This window comes from Symphalangus syndactylus, chromosome 1 (genome assembly GCF_028878055.3).
Source record: "Symphalangus syndactylus isolate Jambi chromosome 1, NHGRI_mSymSyn1-v2.1_pri, whole genome shotgun sequence".
NCBI classification, from domain to species: Eukaryota; Metazoa; Chordata; class Mammalia; order Primates; family Hylobatidae; genus Symphalangus; species Symphalangus syndactylus.
In genome coordinates, this window is record NC_072423.2 from 39,564,018 (window position 1) to 39,587,224 (window position 23,207).

At 58.7% G+C, this 23,207-nt stretch overlaps 6 protein-coding genes across 7 annotated transcripts in view; 5 read left to right on the top strand and 1 right to left on the bottom strand.

The window, feature by feature from the left end:
- Nucleotides 1-23,207, bottom strand: part of KATNAL2 (katanin catalytic subunit A1 like 2) — a 274,880-nt gene that overhangs the window by 133,600 nt on the left and 118,073 nt on the right. The gene's annotated exons all lie outside the window — the stretch shown is intronic.
- LOC129457724 (elongin-A3) lies at nucleotides 2,364-4,233 on the top strand. The gene is made up of 2 exons (XM_055233182.2): nucleotides 2,364-4,019; nucleotides 4,113-4,233. Exons 1-2 carry the CDS (start codon nucleotides 2,485-2,487, stop codon nucleotides 4,231-4,233), a joined length of 1,656 nt encoding a protein of 551 aa, XP_055089157.2. The 5' UTR covers nucleotides 2,364-2,484.
- LOC129457729 (elongin-A3) lies at nucleotides 6,985-8,854 on the top strand. The gene is made up of 2 exons (XM_055233187.2): nucleotides 6,985-8,640; nucleotides 8,734-8,854. Exons 1-2 carry the CDS (start codon nucleotides 7,106-7,108, stop codon nucleotides 8,852-8,854), a joined length of 1,656 nt encoding a protein of 551 aa, XP_055089162.2. The 5' UTR covers nucleotides 6,985-7,105.
- LOC129457735 (elongin-A3-like) lies at nucleotides 11,606-13,457 on the top strand. Its single transcript, XM_063613961.1, has one exon. The coding sequence runs from the start codon at nucleotides 11,727-11,729 to the stop codon at nucleotides 13,455-13,457; it is 1,731 nt and encodes a 576-aa protein (XP_063470031.1). The 5' UTR covers nucleotides 11,606-11,726.
- LOC129457738 (elongin-A3) lies at nucleotides 16,207-18,094 on the top strand. The gene is made up of 2 exons (XM_063613967.1): nucleotides 16,207-17,862; nucleotides 17,974-18,094. Exons 1-2 carry the CDS (start codon nucleotides 16,328-16,330, stop codon nucleotides 18,092-18,094), a joined length of 1,656 nt encoding a protein of 551 aa, XP_063470037.1. The 5' UTR covers nucleotides 16,207-16,327.
- On the top strand, nucleotides 20,846-22,727 carry LOC129457705 (elongin-A3). The gene is made up of 2 exons (XM_055233161.2): nucleotides 20,846-22,501; nucleotides 22,607-22,727. The coding sequence occupies exons 1-2, from the start codon at nucleotides 20,967-20,969 to the stop codon at nucleotides 22,725-22,727; spliced, it is 1,656 nt and encodes a 551-aa protein (XP_055089136.2). The 5' UTR covers nucleotides 20,846-20,966.

Here is a 23,207-nt window from a genome sequence, read left to right on the forward strand (position 1 = left end):
CCGTTAGTTGACACTGATAACTGCGACTACGCAGAAGGTTTTGTGGCTGCTGTTGGTTTCTTTTAGATAAAAGGCCGGGCATGATCCTGTAATCGCGAGCCGTCCTCCTCTGGGAGGCCGAGGAAAGCAGCTCGCTTGAGCCCAGGAGGTGGAGACCAGGCTGCGCCAAACGGAGAAACCCCGTCTCCACAAAAGATACCAAAATTAGCCCGGTGTGGTGGCACGGCCCCCGTGGTCCCAGCTGAGGGGCAGCAGCGCCTGAGCTGGGCAAGGGGAGGGTGCACTGACCCTTCCTCATTCCACTGCACCCCAGCCTGGGTGACACAACCAGAGCACATCTCAATGCAAACTGCTGTTTAGTTGAAGAGAGCAACTCTCGGATTTCATACATAAACGCTAACAACTGGTACGTTCCTTAAGTCAAAATACTTTTACTAAGCACCGCATAGAATCATTCCCAATCTTTTCAACCAGAACCCCCGTGAAAGAACGGCGACACCTTAATCACCTCATTTAGGTTCTCGATCAGGAAGTCTAAACCTGCCAATCAGAGTTTCTAATTACCATGAGATGACCGGCTTAACTACCTTGAGTTCACCTCCTACCAGCTCCTGCAAGCTTTGCTGAACGTGTGCATTCTAACTCAGGGCACTTGTTGGCTTCACGAGGGCAGGTAATCACAGGACCGTGTGCCAGATACGACACACGCACATACACACTAACAAAGACACACACACACACACAAACACGCAAACGCACACGCATACACACACGCACACACACAAACACCATTAACTAAAGGTCGTTCTTAGGCGTTACCGACAGTGAGGGGTAGAGAGAGAAATACAAAGACATAAGCCACAAGGCAAAAGCGAGCAAGGGCAGCAGAAGAGATCAAAGTACTGAACCCTGGGCTGTCAGCAGAATGGGTGCTGGGAAGCTTATGGAAGCAGGCACCAGGCTGGATGCCGGTGCACGTCAAAAGAGTCCCTCAAGCCTGAAGAACACGTAAGGAGTCAGAAGAGGGTGCCACAGAGTTACCACCCTGAAGGAAGTCAGAAAAGCATTCGTTCCGGGGAAGGGGACATAATCCCATCAGCGACCGTGTAAAAACTCAGACATGTCCGGGCACGGTGACTCACGCCTGTATTCCCATGGCTTTGGGAGGTCGAGGCCGGCAGACCACCTGAGGTCAGGTGTTGCAGAACAGCCCGACCAATATGAGGCAATCCCCTCTCTTCTACAAAGACGAAACTCGGTTGGACTTGCTGGCCAGCGCCTGTAAAAGCAGCTACTCAGGGGGCTGAGATAGGAGAACCGCTCGAACCCGGGAGGCGGAGGTTGCAGTGAGCCCAGATCCCACCGTTGCACTCCAGCCTGGACGACAAAAGCCAAACTCCGTCTCAAAATTTAAAAACAAAACCTCAGAAAAGCTTCCCCAGCAAGGGCCAGAGTCAGCGCCCCTCTCTATTTCTTGACAGCAATTCAGGAGAGAATGTCAGGCGGCCTGCAAAACTCACAAGAGAGCAGAATATCCTCCCCAAGGCAGAGGAGCCACACCCTGTTTCTAGAGGTGGAGTAGCCACCCATCACCCCGCAGCCCCTCCCCACTCCCAGCCAGAAAGCCCAGTCCCTGGGAAGCAAATCCACCGGCAACAACCTTTCTTCGTGGAAAACGCTTCCCCTGCCAAAATGGAAAACAAACATGATACGAAGTCCCCTCACACAACGTCAATCCCAGATAAAGGGCTGTTGTCCTCTGTTGGTTCTTCTGCCTAGGATTTTGCCTGGCGGGTGCTGTTATTTCCGCTTTTGCTGCCAGGAAGATTCCCTCTGTGTCTTTTGGAATCCACAGATGTGGAACCTGGGAACACGGAGGGCCAACGGTAGAACTCAGTGGGGTGTGTCCAGGGTGCAATTAACCGAATCAACCTGTGGGGCACAGCAGTCCACCTGGCGTGGACCGTCCCGACTGGCTGCCTTGGGCCGACGGAATGAATTCGTATTGGGGCGGGGCAGCCCAGGGGCCAAGGGTGGCAGGGCTGGAGCCCCGGGCGGGCCTGGGGCTGGCTATATAAGGCCGGGCTCTGGCAGGGGAGCTTCCTTCGGCGTTGGACGGACGGCGCACCGCGGAGGTCAGTGCGGGCTGCGGCTCCACATCCCCAGGAAGAGAAGCGGGCCTGCTCGGCTGTCTGCAAGGACCGGCGTTCCAGACCGAGTGGCCCGCTGCTCCGAGGACCCAGCTCGCTCCAGGTTGTGGGGACTCCCCGCCCCGAGGCCTGCGGTCCGCGAGGACCAGCGCCCCGGAACCAGTGGCCCACTGCTCCGAGGACCGAGCTTGCTCCAGGCTGCGACTCCACATCCCGAGGTCGCTGCCTGGCGACCGGGCAGCGAGGACCGGCCACCCCAGACTTCGTGTGTCCCGCCGCCCCGAGGACAGAGCCGCGACCGCCAGGGCAGCGACGCCTGCACAGCTCTGGCGAGATGGCGGCAGGGTCCACTACGCTGCGCGCGGTGGAGAAGCTGCAGGTGCGTCTGGCCACTAAGACGGACCCGAGAAAGCTAGAGAAATATTTGCAGAAACTCTCCGCCTTGCCCATGACGGCAGACATCCTGGCGGAGACTGGAATCAGAAAGGCGGTGAAGCGCCTGCGGAAGCACCAGCAGGTGGGCGACTTTGCCAGAGACTTAGCGGCCCGGTGGAAGAAGCTGGTGCTTGTGGACCGAAACACCGGGCCTGACCCACAGGACCCTGAGGAGAGCGCTTCCCGACAGCGCTTCGGGGAGGCTCTTCAGGACCAGGAAAAGGCCTGGGGCTTCCCAGAAAACGCGACGGCCCCCGGGAGCCCATCTCACAGCCCTGAGCACAGACGGACAGCGCGCAGAACACCTCCGGGGCAACAGAGACCTCACCCGAGGTCTCCCAGTCGCGAGCCCAGAGCCGAGAGAAAGCGCCCCAGAATGGCCCCAGCTGATTCCGGCCCCCAACGGGCCCCTCCAACGCGCACCGCTCCCCTCCCCATGCCCGAGGGCCCTGAGCCCGCCCTGCCCGGGAAGGAACCCGGAAGAGGCCACGCTCACGCCGCTCAGGGCGGGCCTCTGCTGGGTCAGGGCTGCCAGGGCCAACTCCAGGGGGAAGCCGTGGTGAGCCACAGCGAGGGGCACGAATCGTCCCGCTGGGCTTCGGCTCAGAAATCGCCTCCTGTGCAGGAAAGCCAGTCAGAGAGGCTGCAGGCGGCCGGCGCTGATTCCGCCGGGCCGAAAACGGTGCCCAGCCCTGTCTTCTCAGAGCTCTGGGACCCCTCAGCGGACTGGATGCAGGCCAACTACGATCTGCTGTCCGCTTTTGAGGCCATGACCTCCCAGGCACAGCCAGAAGCACTCTCCGCGCCAACGTTCCAGGAGGAAGCTGCTTTCCCTGGACGCAGAGTGAATGCTAAGAGGCAGGTGTACTCGGGCTCCAGGCCTGCCTGCCAGCTGCAGGTGCTGACGCTGCGCCAGCAGTGCCTCCGGGTGCTTAGAAACAATCCGGACGCCCTCGGCGACGTGGGAGGGGTCCCCTACTCGGTTCTTGAACCCGTTCTGGAAGCGTGGACGCCTGATCAGCTGTATCGCAGAGAGAAAGACAATCACGCACTGGCTCGAGAGACAGATGAATTATGGAGGATTCATTGTCTCCACGACTTCAAGGAAGAAAAGCCACAGGAGCACGAGTCTTGGCGGGAGCTGTACCTGCGGCTTCGGGACGCCCGAGAGCAGCGGCTGCGAGTAGTGACCACGAAAATCCGATCAGCACGTGAAAACGAACCCAGCCGCCGTCAGACAAAGATGATCTGTTTCAACTCTGCGGCCAAGACGCCTCAGGATGCTTCCAGCAGGCAAGGGAAGTCAGCAGGAGCAGCTGACCCGGGAAATGGAGGGATCAAGCCAGCCCCCAAGCCCGCAGGAAGCAGCCAGGCTCCCTCCAGCCAGGGCGCCGGGGGGCTCGGGGACGGCGGCGGGGGCGGCATCATTAGCGGCAGCAGCAGCAGCAGCAGCGGCAGCAGCAGCAGCAGCAGCAGCAGCAGCAGCGTCCTTCACCGGCTCCCTGAGGAGCGGGCCAACCCCTGCCAGAGCAGCAGCAATGAGCACGGGGCGCCCGCGGCCAAAACCCGGAAACAGGCTGCCAAGAAAGTGGCCCCGCTGATGGCCAAGGCAGTTCGCGACTACAAGAGAAGATTCTCCCGACGATAAACTCAGGACTTGCCTTACAGATAAAATCAGGGGGGAGGAGGACCAATGCAAAGTCAATGCGGGTTGGGGAACGAAACTTCCAATGGGCACCAGAACCCTTGGCTTGGTGCAAAGTTGAGCCTCTGAATTCTGCAGGGGTCAAGTGCTGGCCCTGTGACTTTCGCCTCCCACACCCAGCCACTGCCTCCCTCCTTGGAGGACACCTCAGAATTCACAAGATATTCTGAAGGCATTCGAATCAATTCTACTTTGGCGGTTCACTGATTGTTTTTTAAAAAACGCCCTAGTTGCAATCATAAATCAGGTACAAGATGTGACATTCTCTTTCGTCTTCCTTTCGTGTGAAATCATCGAGTGCATAAGGACTTCTTAGACACAAACTCTCAATCCGTTAGTTGACACTGATAACTGCGACTACGCAGAAGGTTTTGTGGCTGCTGTTGGTTTCTTTTAGATAAAAGGCCGGGCATGATCCTGTAATCGCGAGCCGTCCTCCTCTGGGAGGCCGAGGAAAGCAGCTCGCTTGAGCCCAGGAGGTGGAGACCAGGCTGCGCCAAACGGAGAAACCCCGTCTCCACAAAAGATACCAAAATTAGCCCGGTGTGGTGGCACGGCCCCCGTGGTCCCAGCTGAGGGGCAGCAGTGCCTGAGCTGGGCAAGGGGAGGGTGCACTGACCCTTCCTCATTCCACTGCACCCCAGCCTGGGTGACACAACCAGAGCACATCTCAATGCAAACTGCTGTTTAGTTGAAGAGAGCAACTCTCGGATTTCATACATAAACGCTAACAACTGGTACGTTCCTTAAGTCAAAATACTTTTACTAAGCACCGCATAGAATCATTCCCAATCTTTTCAACCAGAACCCCCGTGAAAGAACGGCGACACCTTAATCAGCTCATTTAGGTTCTCGATCAGGAAGTCTAAACCTGCCAATCAGAGTTTCTAATTACCATGAGATGACCGGCTTAACTACCTTGAGTTCACCTCCTACCAGCTCCTGCAAGCTTTGCTGAACGTGTGCATTCTAACTCAGGGCACTTGTTGGCTTCACGAGGGCAGGTAATCACAGGACCGTGTGCCAGATACGACACACGCACATACACACTAACAAAGACACACACACACACACAAACACGCAAACGCACACGCATACACACACGCACACACACAAACACCATTAACTAAAGGTCGTTCTTAGGCGTTACCGACAGTGAGGGGTAGAGAGAGAAATACAAAGACATAAGCCACAAGGCAAAAGCGAGCAAGGGCAGCAGAAGAGATCAAAGTACTGAACCCTGGGCTGTCAGCAGAATGGGTGCTGGGAAGCTTATGGAAGCAGGCACCAGGCTGGATGCCGGTGCACGTCAAAAGAGTCCCTCAAGCCTGAAGAACACGTAAGGAGTCAGAAGAGGGTGCCACAGAGTTACCACCCTGAAGGAAGTCAGAAAAGCATTCGTTCCGGGGAAGGGGACATAATCCCATCAGCGACCGTGTAAAAACTCAGACATGTCCGGGCACGGTGACTCACGCCTGTATTCCCATGGCTTTGGGAGGTCGAGGCCGGCAGACCACCTGAGGTCAGGTGTTGCAGAACAGCCCGACCAATATGAGGCAATCCCCTCTCTTCTACAAAGACGAAACTCGGTTGGACTTGCTGGCCAGCGCCTGTAAAAGCAGCTACTCAGGGGGCTGAGATAGGAGAACCGCTCGAACCCGGGAGGCGGAGGTTGCAGTGAGCCCAGATCCCACCGTTGCACTCCAGCCTGGACGACAAAAGCCAAACTCCGTCTCAAAATTTAAAAACAAAACCTCAGAAAAGCTTCCCCAGCAAGGGCCAGAGTCAGCGCCCCTCTCTATTTCTTGACAGCAATTCAGGAGAGAATGTCAGGCGGCCTGCAAAACTCACAAGAGAGCAGAATATCCTCCCCAAGGCAGAGGAGCCACACCCTGTTTCTAGAGGTGGAGTAGCCACCCATCACCCCGCAGCCCCTCCCCACTCCCAGCCAGAAAGCCCAGTCCCTGGGAAGCAAATCCACCGGCAACAACCTTTCTTCGTGGAAAACGCTTCCCCTGCCAAAATGGAAAACAAACATGATACGAAGTCCCCTCACACAACGTCAATCCCAGATAAAGGGCTGTTGTCCTCTGTTGGTTCTTCTGCCTAGGATTTTGCCTGGCGGGTGCTGTTATTTCCGCTTTTGCTGCCAGGAAGATTCCCTCTGTGTCTTTCGGAATCCACAGATGTGGAACCTGGGAACACGGAGGGCCAACGGTAGAACTCAGTGGGGTGTGTCCAGGGTGCAATTAACCGAATCAACCTGTGGGGCACAGCAGTCCACCTGGCGTGGACCGTCCCGACTGGCTGCCTTGGGCCGACGGAATGAATTCGTATTGGGGCGGGGCAGCCCAGGGGCCAAGGGTGGCAGGGCTGGAGCCCCGGGCGGGCCTGGGGCTGGCTATATAAGGCCGGGCTCTGGCAGGGGAGCTTCCTTCGGCGTTGGACGGACGGCGCACCGCGGAGGTCAGTGCGGGCTGCGGCTCCACATCCCCAGGAAGAGAAGCGGGCCTGCTCGGCTGTCTGCAAGGACCGGCGTTCCAGACCGAGTGGCCCGCTGCTCCGAGGACCCAGCTCGCTCCAGGTTGTGGGGACTCCCCGCCCCGAGGCCTGCGGTCCGCGAGGACCAGCGCCCCGGAACCAGTGGCCCACTGCTCCGAGGACCGAGCTTGCTCCAGGCTGCGACTCCACATCCCGAGGTCGCTGCCTGGCGACCGGGCAGCGAGGACCGGCCACCCCAGACTTCGTGTGTCCCGCCGCCCCGAGGACAGAGCCGCGACCGCCAGGGCAGCGACGCCTGCACAGCTCTGGCGAGATGGCGGCAGGGTCCACTACGCTGCGCGCGGTGGAGAAGCTGCAGGTGCGTCTGGCCACTAAGACGGACCCGAGAAAGCTAGAGAAATATTTGCAGAAACTCTCCGCCTTGCCCATGACGGCAGACATCCTGGCGGAGACTGGAATCAGAAAGGCGGTGAAGCGCCTGCGGAAGCACCAGCAGGTGGGCGACTTTGCCAGAGACTTAGCGGCCCGGTGGAAGAAGCTGGTGCTTGTGGACCGAAACACCGGGCCTGACCCACAGGACCCTGAGGAGAGCGCTTCCCGACAGCGCTTCGGGGAGGCTCTTCAGGACCAGGAAAAGGCCTGGGGCTTCCCAGAAAACGCGACGGCCCCCGGGAGCCCATCTCACAGCCCTGAGCACAGACGGACAGCGCGCAGAACACCTCCGGGGCAACAGAGACCTCACCCGAGGTCTCCCAGTCGCGAGCCCAGAGCCGAGAGAAAGCGCCCCAGAATGGCCCCAGCTGATTCCGGCCCCCAACGGGCCCCTCCAACGCGCACCGCTCCCCTCCCCATGCCCGAGGGCCCTGAGCCCGCCCTGCCCGGGAAGGAACCCGGAAGAGGCCACGCTCACGCCGCTCAGGGCGGGCCTCTGCTGGGTCAGGGCTGCCAGGGCCAACTCCAGGGGGAAGCCGTGGTGAGCCACAGCGAGGGGCACGAATCGTCCCGCTGGGCTTCGGCTCAGAAATCGCCTCCTGTGCAGGAAAGCCAGTCAGAGAGGCTGCAGGCGGCCGGCGCTGATTCCGCCGGGCCGAAAACGGTGCCCAGCCCTGTCTTCTCAGAGCTCTGGGACCCCTCAGCGGACTGGATGCAGGCCAACTACGATCTGCTGTCCGCTTTTGAGGCCATGACCTCCCAGGCACAGCCAGAAGCACTCTCCGCGCCAACGTTCCAGGAGGAAGCTGCTTTCCCTGGACGCAGAGTGAATGCTAAGAGGCAGGTGTACTCGGGCTCCAGGCCTGCCTGCCAGCTGCAGGTGCTGACGCTGCGCCAGCAGTGCCTCCGGGTGCTTAGAAACAATCCGGACGCCCTCGGCGACGTGGGAGGGGTCCCCTACTCGGTTCTTGAACCCGTTCTGGAAGCGTGGACGCCTGATCAGCTGTATCGCAGAGAGAAAGACAATCACGCACTGGCTCGAGAGACAGATGAATTATGGAGGATTCATTGTCTCCACGACTTCAAGGAAGAAAAGCCACAGGAGCACGAGTCTTGGCGGGAGCTGTACCTGCGGCTTCGGGACGCCCGAGAGCAGCGGCTGCGAGTAGTGACCACGAAAATCCGATCAGCACGTGAAAACGAACCCAGCCGCCGTCAGACAAAGATGATCTGTTTCAACTCTGCGGCCAAGACGCCTCAGGATGCTTCCAGCAGGCAAGGGAAGTCAGCAGGAGCAGCTGACCCGGGAAATGGAGGGATCAAGCCAGCCCCCAAGCCCGCAGGAAGCAGCCAGGCTCCCTCCAGCCAGGGCGCCGGGGGGCTCGGGGACGGCGGCGGGGGCGGCATCATTAGCGGCAGCAGCAGCAGCAGCAGCGGCAGCAGCAGCAGCAGCAGCAGCAGCAGCAGCGTCCTTCACCGGCTCCCTGAGGAGCGGGCCAACCCCTGCCAGAGCAGCAGCAATGAGCACGGGGCGCCCGCGGCCAAAACCCGGAAACAGGCTGCCAAGAAAGTGGCCCCGCTGATGGCCAAGGCAGTTCGCGACTACAAGAGAAGATTCTCCCGACGATAAACTCAGGACTTGCCTTACAGATAAAATCAGGGGGGAGGAGGACCAATGCAAAGTCAATGCGGGTTGGGGAACGAAACTTCCAATGGGCACCAGAACCCTTGGCTTGGTGCAAAGTTGAGCCTCTGAATTCTGCAGGGGTCAAGTGCTGGCCCTGTGACTTTCGCCTCCCACACCCAGCCACTGCCTCCCTCCTTGGAGGACACCTCAGAATTCACAAGATATTCTGAAGGCATTCGAATCAATTCTACTTTGGCGGTTCACTGATTGTTTTTTAAAAAACGCCCTAGTTGCAATCATAAATCAGGTACAAGATGTGACATTCTCTTTCGTCTTCCTTTCGTGTGAAATCATCGAGTGCATAAGGACTTCTTAGACACAAACTCTCAATCCGTTAGTTGACACTGATAACTGCGACTACGCAGAAGGTTTTGTGGCTGCTGTTGGTTTCTTTTAGATAAAAGGCCGGGCATGATCCTGTAATCGCGAGCCGTCCTCCTCTGGGAGGCCGAGGAAAGCAGCTCGCTTGAGCCCAGGAGGTGGAGACCAGGCTGCGCCAAACGGAGAAACCCCGTCTCCACAAAAGATACCAAAATTAGCCCGGTGTGGTGGCACGGCCCCCGTGGTCCCAGCTGAGGGGCAGCAGTGCCTGAGCTGGGCAAGGGGAGGGTGCACTGACCCTTCCTCATTCCACTGCACCCCAGCCTGGGTGACACAACCAGAGCACATCTCAATGCAAACTGCTGTTTAGTTGAAGAGAGCAACTCTCGGATTTCATACATAAACGCTAACAACTGGTACGTTCCTTAAGTCAAAATACTTTTACTAAGCACCGCATAGAATCATTCCCAATCTTTTCAACCAGAACCCCCGTGAAAGAACGGCGACACCTTAATCAGCTCATTTAGGTTCTCGATCAGGAAGTCTAAACCTGCCAATCAGAGTTTCTAATTACCATGAGATGACCGGCTTAACTACCTTGAGTTCACCTCCTACCAGCTCCTGCAAGCTTTGCTGAACGTGTGCATTCTAACTCAGGGCACTTGTTGGCTTCACGAGGGCAGGTAATCACAGGACCGTGTGCCAGATACGACACACGCACATACACACTAACAAAGACACACACACACACACAAACACGCAAACGCACACGCATACACACACGCACACACACAAACACCATTAACTAAAGGTCGTTCTTAGGCGTTACCGACAGTGAGGGGTAGAGAGAGAAATACAAAGACATAAGCCACAAGGCAAAAGCGAGCAAGGGCAGCAGAAGAGATCAAAGTACTGAACCCTGGGCTGTCAGCAGAATGGGTGCTGGGAAGCTTATGGAAGCAGGCACCAGGCTGGATGCCGGTGCACGTCAAAAGAGTCCCTCAAGCCTGAAGAACACGTAAGGAGTCAGAAGAGGGTGCCACAGAGTTACCACCCTGAAGGAAGTCAGAAAAGCATTCGTTCCGGGGAAGGGGACATAATCCCATCAGCGACCGTGTAAAAACTCAGACATGTCCGGGCACGGTGACTCACGCCTGTATTCCCATGGCTTTGGGAGGTCGAGGCCGGCAGACCACCTGAGGTCAGGTGTTGCAGAACAGCCCGACCAATATGAGGCAATCCCCTCTCTTCTACAAAGACGAAACTCGGTTGGACTTGCTGGCCAGCGCCTGTAAAAGCAGCTACTCAGGGGGCTGAGATAGGAGAACCGCTCGAACCCGGGAGGCGGAGGTTGCAGTGAGCCCAGATCCCACCGTTGCACTCCAGCCTGGACGACAAAAGCCAAACTCCGTCTCAAAATTTAAAAACAAAACCTCAGAAAAGCTTCCCCAGCAAGGGCCAGAGTCAGCGCCCCTCTCTATTTCTTGACAGCAATTCAGGAGAGAATGTCAGGCGGCCTGCAAAACTCACAAGAGAGCAGAATATCCTCCCCAAGGCAGAGGAGCCACACCCTGTTTCTAGAGGTGGAGTAGCCACCCATCACCCCGCAGCCCCTCCCCACTCCCAGCCAGAAAGCCCAGTCCCTGGGAAGCAAATCCACCGGCAACAACCTTTCTTCGTGGAAAACGCTTCCCCTGCCAAAATGGAAAACAAACATGATACGAAGTCCCCTCACACAACGTCAATCCCAGATAAAGGGCTGTTGTCCTCTGTTGGTTCTTCTGCCTAGGATTTTGCCTGGCGGGTGCTGTTATTTCCGCTTTTGCTGCCAGGAAGATTCCCTCTGTGTCTTTCGGAATCCACAGATGTGGAACCTGGGAACACGGAGGGCCAACGGTAGAACTCAGTGGGGTGTGTCCAGGGTGCAATTAACCGAATCAACCTGTGGGGCACAGCAGTCCACCTGGCGTGGACCGTCCCGACTGGCTGCCTTGGGCCGACGGAATGAATTCGTATTGGGGCGGGGCAGCCCAGGGGCCAAGGGTGGCAGGGCTGGAGCCCCGGGCGGGCCTGGGGCTGGCTATATAAGGCCGGGCTCTGGCAGGGGAGCTTCCTTCGGCGTTGGACGGACGGCGCACCGCGGAGGTCAGTGCGGGCTGCGGCTCCACATCCCCAGGAAGAGAAGCGGGCCTGCTCGGCTGTCTGCAAGGACCGGCGTTCCAGACCGAGTGGCCCGCTGCTCCGAGGACCCAGCTCGCTCCAGGTTGTGGGGACTCCCCGCCCCGAGGCCTGCGGTCCGCGAGGACCAGCGCCCCGGAACCAGTGGCCCACTGCTCCGAGGACCGAGCTTGCTCCAGGCTGCGACTCCACATCCCGAGGTCGCTGCCTGGCGACCGGGCAGCGAGGACCGGCCACCCCAGACTTCGTGTGTCCCGCCGCCCCGAGGACAGAGCCGCGACCGCCAGGGCAGCGACGCCTGCACAGCTCTGGCGAGATGGCGGCAGGGTCCACTACGCTGCGCGCGGTGGAGAAGCTGCAGGTGCGTCTGGCCACTAAGACGGACCCGAGAAAGCTAGAGAAATATTTGCAGAAACTCTCCGCCTTGCCCATGACGGCAGACATCCTGGCGGAGACTGGAATCAGAAAGGCGGTGAAGCGCCTGCGGAAGCACCAGCAGGTGGGCGACTTTGCCAGAGACTTAGCGGCCCGGTGGAAGAAGCTGGTGCTTGTGGACCGAAACACCGGGCCTGACCCACAGGACCCTGAGGAGAGCGCTTCCCGACAGCGCTTCGGGGAGGCTCTTCAGGACCAGGAAAAGGCCTGGGGCTTCCCAGAAAACGCGACGGCCCCCGGGAGCCCATCTCACAGCCCTGAGCACAGACGGACAGCGCGCAGAACACCTCCGGGGCAACAGAGACCTCACCCGAGGTCTCCCAGTCGCGAGCCCAGAGCCGAGAGAAAGCGCCCCAGAATGGCCCCAGCTATTTCCGGCCCCCAACGGGCCCCTCCAACGCGCACCGCTCCCCTCCCCATGCCCGAGGGCCCTGAGCCCGCCCTGCCCGGGAAGGAACCCGGAAGAGGCCACGCTCACGCCGCTCAGGGCGGGCCTCTGCTGGGTCAGGGCTGCCAGGGCCAACTCCAGGGGGAAGCCGTGGTGAGCCACAGCGAGGGGCACGAATCGTCCCGCTGGGCTTCGGCTCAGAAATCGCCTCCTGTGCAGGAAAGCCAGTCAGAGAGGCTGCAGGCGGCCGGCGCTGATTCCGCCGGGCCGAAAACGGTGCCCAGCCCTGTCTTCTCAGAGCTCTGGGACCCCTCAGCGGACTGGATGCAGGCCAACTACGATCTGCTGTCCGCTTTTGAGGCCATGACCTCCCAGGCACAGCCAGAAGCACTCTCCGCGCCAACGTTCCAGGAGGAAGCTGCTTTCCCTGGACGCAGAGTGAATGCTAAGAGGCAGGTGTACTCGGGCTCCAGGCCTGCCTGCCAGCTGCAGGTGCTGACGCTGCGCCAGCAGTGCCTCCGGGTGCTTAGAAACAATCCGGACGCCCTCGGCGACGTGGGAGGGGTCCCCTACTCGGTTCTTGAACCCGTTCTGGAAGCGTGGACGCCTGATCAGCTGTATCGCAGAGAGAAAGACAATCACGCACTGGCTCGAGAGACAGATGAATTATGGAGGATTCATTGTCTCCACGACTTCAAGGAAGAAAAGCCACAGGAGCACGAGTCTTGGCGGGAGCTGTACCTGCGGCTTCGGGACGCCCGAGAGCAGCGGCTGCGAGTAGTGACCACGAAAATCCGATCAGCACGTGAAAACGAACCCAGCCGCCGTCAGACAAAGATGATCTGTTTCAACTCTGCGGCCAAGACGCCTCAGGATGCTTCCAGCAGGCAAGGGAAGTCAGCAGGAGCAGCTGACCCGGGAAATGGAGGGATCAAGCCAGCCCCCAAGCCCGCAGGAAGCAGCCAGGCTCCCTCCAGCCAGGGCGCCGGGGGGCTCGGGGACGGCGGCGGGGGCGGCATCATTAGCGGCAGCAGCAGCGGCAGCAGCCGCAGCAGCAGCAGCGTCCTTCACCGGCTCCCTGAGGAGCGGGCCAACCCCTGCCAGAGCAGCAGCAATGAGCACGGGGCGCCCGCGGCCAAAACCCGGAAACAGGCTGCCAAGAAAGTGGCCCCGCTGATGGCCAAGGCAGTTCGCGACTACAAGAGAAGATTCTCCCGACGATAAACTCAGGACTTGCCTTACAGATAAAATCAGGGGGGAGGAGGACCAATGCAAAGTCAATGCGGGTTGGGGAACGAAACTTCCAATGGGCACCAGAACCCTTGGCTTGGTGCAAAGTTGAGCCTCTGAATTCTGCAGGGGTCAAGTGCTGGCCCTGTGACTTTCGCCTCCCACACCCAGCCACTGCCTCCCTCCTTGGAGGACACCTCAGAATTCACAAGATATTCTGAAGGCATTCGAATCAATTCTACTTTGGCGGTTCACTGATTGTTTTTTAAAAAACGCCCTAGTTGCAATCATAAATCAGGTACAAGATGTGACATTCTCTTTCGTCTTCCTTTCGTGTGAAATCATCGAGTGCATAAGGACTTCTTAGACACAAACTCTCAATCCGTTAGTTGACACTGATAACTGCGACTACGCAGAAGGTTTTGTGGCTGCTGTTGGTTTCTTTTAGATAAAAGGCCGGGCATGATCCTGTAATCGCGAGCCGTCCTCCTCTGGGAGGCCGAGGAAAGCAGCTCGCTTGAGCCCAGGAGGTGGAGACCAGGCTGCGCCAAACGGAGAAACCCCGTCTCCACAAAAGATACCAAAATTAGCCCGGCGTGGTGGCACGGCCCCCGTGGTCCCAGCTGAGGGGCAGCAGCGCCTGAGCTGGGCAAGGGGAGGGTGCACTGACCCTTCCTCATTCCACTGCACCCCAGCCTGGGTGACACAACCAGAGCACATCTCAATGCAAACTGCTGTTTAGTTGAAGAGAGCAACTCTCGGATTTCATACATAAACGCTAACAACTGGTACGTTCCTTAAGTCAAAATACTTTTACTAAGCACCGCATAGAATCATTCCCAATCTTTTCAACCAGAACCCCCGTGAAAGAACGGCGACACCTTAATCAGCTCATTTAGGTTCTCGATCAGGAAGTCTAAACCTGCCAATCAGAGTTTCTAATTACCATGAGATGACCGGCTTAACTACCTTGAGTTCACCTCCTACCAGCTCCTGCAAGCTTTGCTGAACGTGTGCATTCTAACTCAGGGCACTTGTTGGCTTCACGAGGGCAGGTAATCACAGGACCGTGTGCCAGATACGACACACGCACATACACACTAACAAAGACACACACACACACAAACACGCAAACGCACACGCATACACACACGCACACACACAAACACCATTAACTAAAGGTCGTTCTTAGGCGTTACCGACAGTGAGGGGTAGAGAGAGAAATACAAAGACATAAGCCACAAGGCAAAAGCGAGCAAGGGCAGCAGAAGAGATCAAAGTACTGAACCCTGGGCTGTCAGCAGAATGGGTGCTGGGAAGCTTATGGAAGCAGGCACCAGGCTGGATGCCGGTGCACGTCAAAAGAGTCCCTCAAGCCTGAAGAACACGTAAGGAGTCAGAAGAGGGTGCCACAGAGTTACCACCCTGAAGGAAGTCAGAAAAGCATTCTTTCCGGGGAAGGGGACATAATCCCATCAGCGACCGTGTAAAAACTCAGACATGTCCGGGCACGGTGACTCACGCCTGTATTCCCATGGCTTTGGGAGGTCGAGGCCGGCAGACCACCTGAGGTCAGGTGTTGCAGAACAGCCCGACCAATATGAGGCAATCCCCTCTCTTCTACAAAGACGAAACTCGGTTGGACTTGCTGGCCAGCGCCTGTAAAAGCAGCTACTCAGGGGGCTGAGATAGGAGAACCGCTCGAACCCGGGAGGCGGAGGTTGCAGTGAGCCCAGATCCCACCGTTGCACTCCAGCCTGGACGACAAAAGCCAAACTCCGTCTCAAAATTTAAAAACAAAACCTCAGAAAAGCTTCCCCAGCAAGGGCCAGAGTCAGCGCCCCTCTCTATTTCTTGACAGCAATTCAGGAGAGAATGTCAGGCGGCCTGCAAAACTCACAAGAGAGCAGAATATCCTCCCCAAGGCAGAGGAGCCACACCCTGTTTCTAGAGGTGGAGTAGCCACCCATCACCCCGCAGCCCCTCCCCACTCCCAGCCAGAAAGCCCAGTCCCTGGGAAGCAAATCCACCGGCAACAACCTTTCTTCGTGGAAAACGCTTCCCCTGCCAAAATGGAAAACAAACATGATACGAAGTCCCCTCACACAACGTCAATCCCAGATAAAGGGCTGTTGTCCTCTGTTGGTTCTTCTGCCTAGGATTTTGCCTGGCGGGTGCTGTTATTTCCGCTTTTGCTGCCAGGAAGATTCCCTCTGTGTCTTTTGGAATCCACAGATGTGGAACCTGGGAACACGGAGGGCCAACGGTAGAACTCAGTGGGGTGTGTCCAGGGTGCAATTAACCGAATCAACCTGTGGGGCACAGCAGTCCACCTGGCGTGGACCGTCCCGACTGGCTGCCTTGGGCCGACGGAATGAATTCGTATTGGGGCGGGGCAGCCCAGGGGCCAAGGGTGGCAGGGCTGGAGCCCCGGGCGGGCCTGGGGCTGGCTATATAAGGCCGGGCTCTGGCAGGGGAGCTTCCTTCGGCGTTGGACGGACGGCGCACCGCGGAGGTCAGTGCGGGCTGCGGCTCCACATCCCCAGGAAGAGAAGCGGGCCTGCTCGGCTGTCTGCAAGGACCGGCGTTCCAGACCGAGTGGCCCGCTGCTCCGAGGACCCAGCTCGCTCCAGGTTGTGGGGACTCCCCGCCCCGAGGCCTGCGGTCCGCGAGGACCAGCGCCCCGGAACCAGTGGCCCACTGCTCCGAGGACCGAGCTTGCTCCAGGCTGCGACTCCACATCCCGAGGTCGCTGCCTGGCGACCGGGCAGCGAGGACCGGCCACCCCAGACTTCGTGTGTCCCGCCGCCCCGAGGACAGAGCCGCGACCGCCAGGGCAGCGACGCCTGCACAGCTCTGGCGAGATGGCGGCAGGGTCCACTACGCTGCGCGCGGTGGAGAAGCTGCAGGTGCGTCTGGCCACTAAGACGGACCCGAGAAAGCTAGAGAAATATTTGCAGAAACTCTCCGCCTTGCCCATGACGGCAGACATCCTGGCGGAGACTGGAATCAGAAAGGCGGTGAAGCGCCTGCGGAAGCACCAGCAGGTGGGCGACTTTGCCAGAGACTTAGCGGCCCGGTGGAAGAAGCTGGTGCTTGTGGACCGAAACACCGGGCCTGACCCACAGGACCCTGAGGAGAGCGCTTCCCGACAGCGCTTCGGGGAGGCTCTTCAGGACCAGGAAAAGGCCTGGGGCTTCCCAGAAAACGCGACGGCCCCCGGGAGCCCATCTCACAGCCCTGAGCACAGACGGACAGCGCGCAGAACACCTCCGGGGCAACAGAGACCTCACCCGAGGTCTCCCAGTCGCGAGCCCAGAGCCGAGAGAAAGCGCCCCAGAATGGCCCCAGCTGATTCCGGCCCCCAACGGGCCCCTCCAACGCGCACCGCTCCCCTCCCCATGCCCGAGGGCCCTGAGCCCGCCCTGCCCGGGAAGGAACCCGGAAGAGGCCACGCTCACGCCGCTCAGGGCGGGCCTCTGCTGGGTCAGGGCTGCCAGGGCCAACTCCAGGGGGAAGCCGTGGTGAGCCACAGCGAGGGGCACGAATCGTCCCGCTGGGCTTCGGCTCAGAAATCGCCTCCTGTGCAGGAAAGCCAGTCAGAGAGGCTGCAGGCGGCCGGCGCTGATTCCGCCGGGCCGAAAACGGTGCCCAGCCCTGTCTTCTCAGAGCTCTGGGACCCCTCAGCGGACTGGATGCAGGCCAACTACGATCTGCTGTCCGCTTTTGAGGCCATGACCTCCCAGGCACAGCCAGAAGCACTCTCCGCGCCAACGTTCCAGGAGGAAGCTGCTTTCCCTGGACGCAGAGTGAATGCTAAGAGGCAGGTGTACTCGGGCTCCAGGCCTGCCTGCCAGCTGCAGGTGCTGACGCTGCGCCAGCAGTGCCTCCGGGTGCTTAGAAACAATCCGGACGCCCTCGGCGACGTGGGAGGGGTCCCCTACTCGGTTCTTGAACCCGTTCTGGAAGCGTGGACGCCTGATCAGCTGTATCGCAGAGAGAAAGACAATCACGCACTGGCTCGAGAGACAGATGAATTATGGAGGATTCATTGTCTCCACGACTTCAAGGAAGAAAAGCCACAGGAGCACGAGTCTTGGCGGGAGCTGTACCTGCGGCTTCGGGACGCCCGAGAGCAGCGGCTGCGAGTAGTGACCACGAAAATCCGATCAGCACGTGAAAACGAACCCAGCCGCCGTCAGACAAAGATGATCTGTTTCAACTCTGCGGCCAAGACGCCTCAGGATGCTTCCAGCAGGCAAGGGAAGTCAGCAGGAGCAGCTGACCCGGGAAATGGAGGGATCAAGCCAGCCCCCAAGCCCGCAGGAAGCAGCCAGGCTCCCTCCAGCCAGGGCGCCGGGGGGCTCGGGGACGGCGGCGGGGGCGGCATCATTAGCGGCAGCAGCAGCAGCAGCAGCAGCAGCGGCAGCAGCAGCAGCAGCAGCGGCAGCAGCCGCAGCAGCAGCAGCGTCCTTCACCGGCTCCCTGAGGAGCGGGCCAACCCCTGCCAGAGCAGCAGCAATGAGCACGGGGCGCCCGCGGCCAAAACCCGGAAACAGGCTGCCAAGAAAGTGGCCCCGCTGATGGCCAAGGCAGTTCGCGACTACAAGAGAAGATTCTCCCGACGATAAACTCAGGACTTGCCTTACAGATAAAATCAGGGGGGAGGAGGACCAATGCAAAGTCAATGCGGGTTGGGGAACGAAACTTCCAATGGGCACCAGAACCCTTGGCTTGGTGCAAAGTTGAGCCTCTGAATTCTGCAGGGGTCAAGTGCTGGCCCTGTGACTTTCGCCTCCCACACCCAGCCACTGCCTCCCTCCTTGGAGGACACCTCAGAATTCACAAGATATTCTGAAGGCATTCGAATCAATTCTACTTTGGCGGTTCACTGATTGTTTTTTAAAAAACGCCCTAGTTGCAATCATAAATCAGGTACAAGATGTGACATTCTCTTTCGTCTTCCTTTCGTGTGAAATCATCGAGTGCATAAGGACTTCTTAGACACAAACTCTCAATCCGTTAGTTGACACTGATAACTGCGACTACGCAGAAGGTTTTGTGGCTGCTGTTGGTTTCTTTTAGATAAAAGGCCGGGCATGATCCTGTAATCGCGAGCCGTCCTCCTCTGGGAGGCCGAGGAAAGCAGCTCGCTTGAGCCCAGGAGGTGGAGACCAGGCTGCGCCAAACGGAGAAACCCCGTCTCCACAAAAGATACCAAAATTAGCCCGGCGTGGTGGCACGGCCCCCGTGGTCCCAGCTGAGGGGCAGCAGCGCCTGAGCTGGGCAAGGGGAGGGTGCACTGACCCTTCCTCATTCCACTGCACCCCAGCCTGGGTGACACAACCAGAGCACATCTCAATGCAAACTGCTGTTTAGTTGAAGAGAGCAACTCTCGGATTTCATACATAAACGCTAACAACTGGTACGTTCCTTAAGTCAAAATACTTTTACTAAGCACCGCATAGAATCATTCCCAATCTTTTCAACCAGAACCCCCGTGAAAGAACGGCGACACCTTAATCACCTCATTTAGGTTCTCGATCAGGAAGTCTAAACCTGCCAATCAGAGTTTCTAATTACCATGAGATGACCGGCTTAACTACCTTGAGTTCACCTCCTACCAGCTCCTGCAAGCTTTGCTGAACGTGTGCATTCTAACTCAGGGCACTTGTTGGCTTCACGAGGGCAGGTAATCACAGGACCGTGTGCCAGATACGACACACGCACATACACACTAACAAAGACACACACACACACACAAACACGCAAACGCACACGCATACACACACGCACACACACAAACACCATTAACTAAAGGTCGTTCTTAGGCGTTACCGACAGTGAGGGGTAGAGAGAGAAATACAAAGACATAAGCCACAAGGCAAAAGCGAGCAAGGGCAGCAGAAGAGATCAAAGTACTGAACCCTGGGCTGTCAGCAGAATGGGTGCTGGGAAGCTTATGGAAGCAGGCACCAGGCTGGATGCCGGTGCACGTCAAAAGAGTCCCTCAAGCCTGAAGAACACGTAAGGAGTCAGAAGAGGGTGCCACAGAGTTACCACCCTGAAGGAAGTCAGAAAAGCATTCTTTCCGGGGAAGGGGACATAATCCCATCAGCGACCGTGTAAAAACTCAGACATGTCCGGGCACGGTGACTCACGCCTGTATTCCCATGGCTTTGGGAGGTCGAGGCCGGCAGACCACCTGAGGTCAGGTGTTGCAGAACAGCCCGACCAATATGAGGCAATCCCCTCTCTTCTACAAAGACGAAACTCGGTTGGACTTGCTGGCCAGCGCCTGTAAAAGCAGCTACTCAGGGGGCTGAGATAGGAGAACCGCTCGAACCCGGGAGGCGGAGGTTGCAGTGAGCCCAGATCCCACCGTTGCACTCCAGCCTGGACGACAAAAGCCAAACTCCGTCTCAAAATTTAAAAACAAAACCTCAGAAAAGCTTCCCCAGCAAGGGCCAGAGTCAGCGCCCCTCTCTATTTCTTGACAGCAATTCAGGAGAGAATGTCAGGCGGCCTGCAAAACTCACAAGAGAGCAGAATATCCTCCCCAAGGCAGAGGAGCCACACCCTGTTTCTAGAGGTGGAGTAGCCACCCATCACCCCGCAGCCCCTCCCCACTCCCAGCCAGAAAGCCCAGTCCCTGGGAAGCAAATCCACCGGCAACAACCTTTCTTCGTGGAAAACGCTTCCCCTGCCAAAATGGAAAACAAACATGATACGAAGTCCCCTCACACAACGTCAATCCCAGATAAAGGGCTGTTGTCCTCTGTTGGTTCTTCTGCCTAGGATTTTGCCTGGCGGGTGCTGTTATTTCCGCTTTTGCTGCCAGGAAGATTCCCTCTGTGTCTTTTGGAATCCACAGATGTGGAACCTGGGAACACGGAGGGCCAACGGTAGAACTCAGTGGGGTGTGTCCAGGGTGCAATTAACCGAATCAACCTGTGGGGCACAGCAGTCCACCTGGCGTGGACCGTCCCGACTGGCTGCCTTGGGCCGACGGAATGAATTCGTATTGGGGCGGGGCAGCCCAGGGGCCAAGGGTGGCAGGGCTGGAGCCCCGGGCGGGCCTGGGGCTGGCTATATAAGGCCGGGCTCTGGCAGGGGAGCTTCCTTCGGCGTTGGACGGACGGCGCACCGCGGAGGTCAGTGCGGGCTGCGGCTCCACATCCCCAGGAAGAGAAGCGGGCCTGCTCGGCTGTCTGCAAGGACCGGCGTTCCAGACCGAGTGGCCCGCTGCTCCGAGGACCCAGCTCGCTCCAGGTTGTGGGGACTCCCCGCCCCGAGGCCTGCGGTCCGCGAGGACCAGCGCCCCGGAACCAGTGGCCCACTGCTCCGAGGACCGAGCTTGCTCCAGGCTGCGACTCCACATCCCGAGGTCGCTGCCTGGCGACCGGGCAGCGAGGACCGGCCACCCCAGACTTCGTGTGTCCCGCCGCCCCGAGGACAGAGCCGCGACCGCCAGGGCAGCGACGCCTGCACAGCTCTGGCGAGATGGCGGCAGGGTCCACTACGCTGCGCGCGGTGGAGAAGCTGCAGGTGCGTCTGGCCACTAAGACGGACCCGAGAAAGCTAGAGAAATATTTGCAGAAACTCTCCGCCTTGCCCATGACGGCAGACATCCTGGCGGAGACTGGAATCAGAAAGGCGGTGAAGCGCCTGCGGAAGCACCAGCAGGTGGGCGACTTTGCCAGAGACTTAGCGGCCCGGTGGAAGAAGCTGGTGCTTGTGGACCGAAACACCGGGCCTGACCCACAGGACCCTGAGGAGAGCGCTTCCCGACAGCGCTTCGGGGAGGCTCTTCAGGACCAGGAAAAGGCCTGGGGCTTCCCAGAAAACGCGACGGCCCCCGGGAGCCCATCTCACAGCCCTGAGCACAGACGGACAGCGCGCAGAACACCTCCGGGGCAACAGAGACCTCACCCGAGGTCTCCCAGTCGCGAGCCCAGAGCCGAGAGAAAGCGCCCCAGAATGGCCCCAGCTGATTCCGGCCCCCAACGGGCCCCTCCAACGCGCACCGCTCCCCTCCCCATGCCCGAGGGCCCTGAGCCCGCCCTGCCCGGGAAGGAACCCGGAAGAGGCCACGCTCACGCCGCTCAGGGCGGGCCTCTGCTGGGTCAGGGCTGCCAGGGCCAACTCCAGGGGGAAGCCGTGGTGAGCCACAGCGAGGGGCACGAATCGTCCCGCTGGGCTTCGGCTCAGAAATCGCCTCCTGTGCAGGAAAGCCAGTCAGAGAGGCTGCAGGCGGCCGGCGCTGATTCCGCCGGGCCGAAAACGGTGCCCAGCCCTGTCTTCTCAGAGCTCTGGGACCCCTCAGCGGACTGGATGCAGGCCAACTACGATCTGCTGTCCGCTTTTGAGGCCATGACCTCCCAGGCACAGCCAGAAGCACTCTCCGCGCCAACGTTCCAGGAGGAAGCTGCTTTCCCTGGACGCAGAGTGAATGCTAAGAGGCAGGTGTACTCGGGCTCCAGGCCTGCCTGCCAGCTGCAGGTGCTGACGCTGCGCCAGCAGTGCCTCCGGGTGCTTAGAAACAATCCGGACGCCCTCGGCGACGTGGGAGGGGTCCCCTACTCGGTTCTTGAACCCGTTCTGGAAGCGTGGACGCCTGATCAGCTGTATCGCAGAGAGAAAGACAATCACGCACTGGCTCGAGAGACAGATGAATTATGGAGGATTCATTGTCTCCACGACTTCAAGGAAGAAAAGCCACAGGAGCACGAGTCTTGGCGGGAGCTGTACCTGCGGCTTCGGGACGCCCGAGAGCAGCGGCTGCGAGTAGTGACCACGAAAATCCGATCAGCACGTGAAAACGAACCCAGCCGCCGTCAGACAAAGATGATCTGTTTCAACTCTGCGGCCAAGACGCCTCAGGATGCTTCCAGCAGGCAAGGGAAGTCAGCAGGAGCAGCTGACCCGGGAAATGGAGGGATCAAGCCAGCCCCCAAGCCCGCAGGAAGCAGCCAGGCTCCCTCCAGCCAGGGCGCCGGGGGGCTCGGGGACGGCGGCGGGGGCGGCATCATTAGCGGCAGCAGCAGCAGCAGCAGCGGCAGCAGCAGCAGCAGCAGCGGCAGCAGCCGCAGCAGCAGCAGCGTCCTTCACCGGCTCCCTGAGGAGCGGGCCAACCCCTGCCAGAGCAGCAGCAATGAGCACGGGGCGCCCGCGGCCAAAACCCGGAAACAGGCTGCCAAGAAAGTGGCCCCGCTGATGGCCAAGGCAGTTCGCGACTACAAGAGAAGATTCTCCCGACGATAAACTCAGGACTTGCCTTACAGATAAAATCAGGGGGGAGGAGGACCAATGCAAAGTCAATGCGGGTTGGGGAACGAAACTTCCAATGGGCACCAGAACCCTTGGCTTGGTGCAAAGTTGAGCCTCTGAATTCTGCAGGGGTCAAGTGCTGGCCCTGTGACTTTCGCCTCCCACACCCAGCCACTGCCTCCCTCCTTGGAGGACACCTCAGAATTCACAAGATATTCTGAAGGCATTCGAATCAATTCTACTTTGGCGGTTCACTGATTGTTTTTTAAAAAACGCCCTAGTTGCAATCATAAATCAGGTACAAGATGTGACATTCTCTTTCGTCTTCCTTTCGTGTGAAATCATCGAGTGCATAAGGACTTCTTAGACACAAACTCTCAATCCGTTAGTTGACACTGATAACTGCGACTACGCAGAAGGTTTTGTGGCTGCTGTTGGTTTCTTTTAGATAAAAGGCCGGGCATGATCCTGTAA

Coding starts and splice junctions, on each gene's coding strand:
- LOC129457724 (XM_055233182.2), top strand. CDS start 2,485: ATGGCGGCAGGGTCCACTACGCTGCGCGCGGTGGAGAAGCTGCAGGTG. Junction 4,020..4,112: donor GGGGGCGGCATCATTAGCGG/CAGCAGCAGCAG, acceptor CAACCCCTGCCA/GAGCAGCAGCAATGAGCACG.
- LOC129457729 (XM_055233187.2), top strand. CDS start 7,106: ATGGCGGCAGGGTCCACTACGCTGCGCGCGGTGGAGAAGCTGCAGGTG. Junction 8,641..8,733: donor GGGGGCGGCATCATTAGCGG/CAGCAGCAGCAG, acceptor CAACCCCTGCCA/GAGCAGCAGCAATGAGCACG.
- LOC129457735 (XM_063613961.1), top strand. CDS start 11,727: ATGGCGGCAGGGTCCACTACGCTGCGCGCGGTGGAGAAGCTGCAGGTG.
- LOC129457738 (XM_063613967.1), top strand. CDS start 16,328: ATGGCGGCAGGGTCCACTACGCTGCGCGCGGTGGAGAAGCTGCAGGTG. Junction 17,863..17,973: donor GGGGGCGGCATCATTAGCGG/CAGCAGCAGCAG, acceptor CAACCCCTGCCA/GAGCAGCAGCAATGAGCACG.
- LOC129457705 (XM_055233161.2), top strand. CDS start 20,967: ATGGCGGCAGGGTCCACTACGCTGCGCGCGGTGGAGAAGCTGCAGGTG. Junction 22,502..22,606: donor GGGGGCGGCATCATTAGCGG/CAGCAGCAGCAG, acceptor CAACCCCTGCCA/GAGCAGCAGCAATGAGCACG.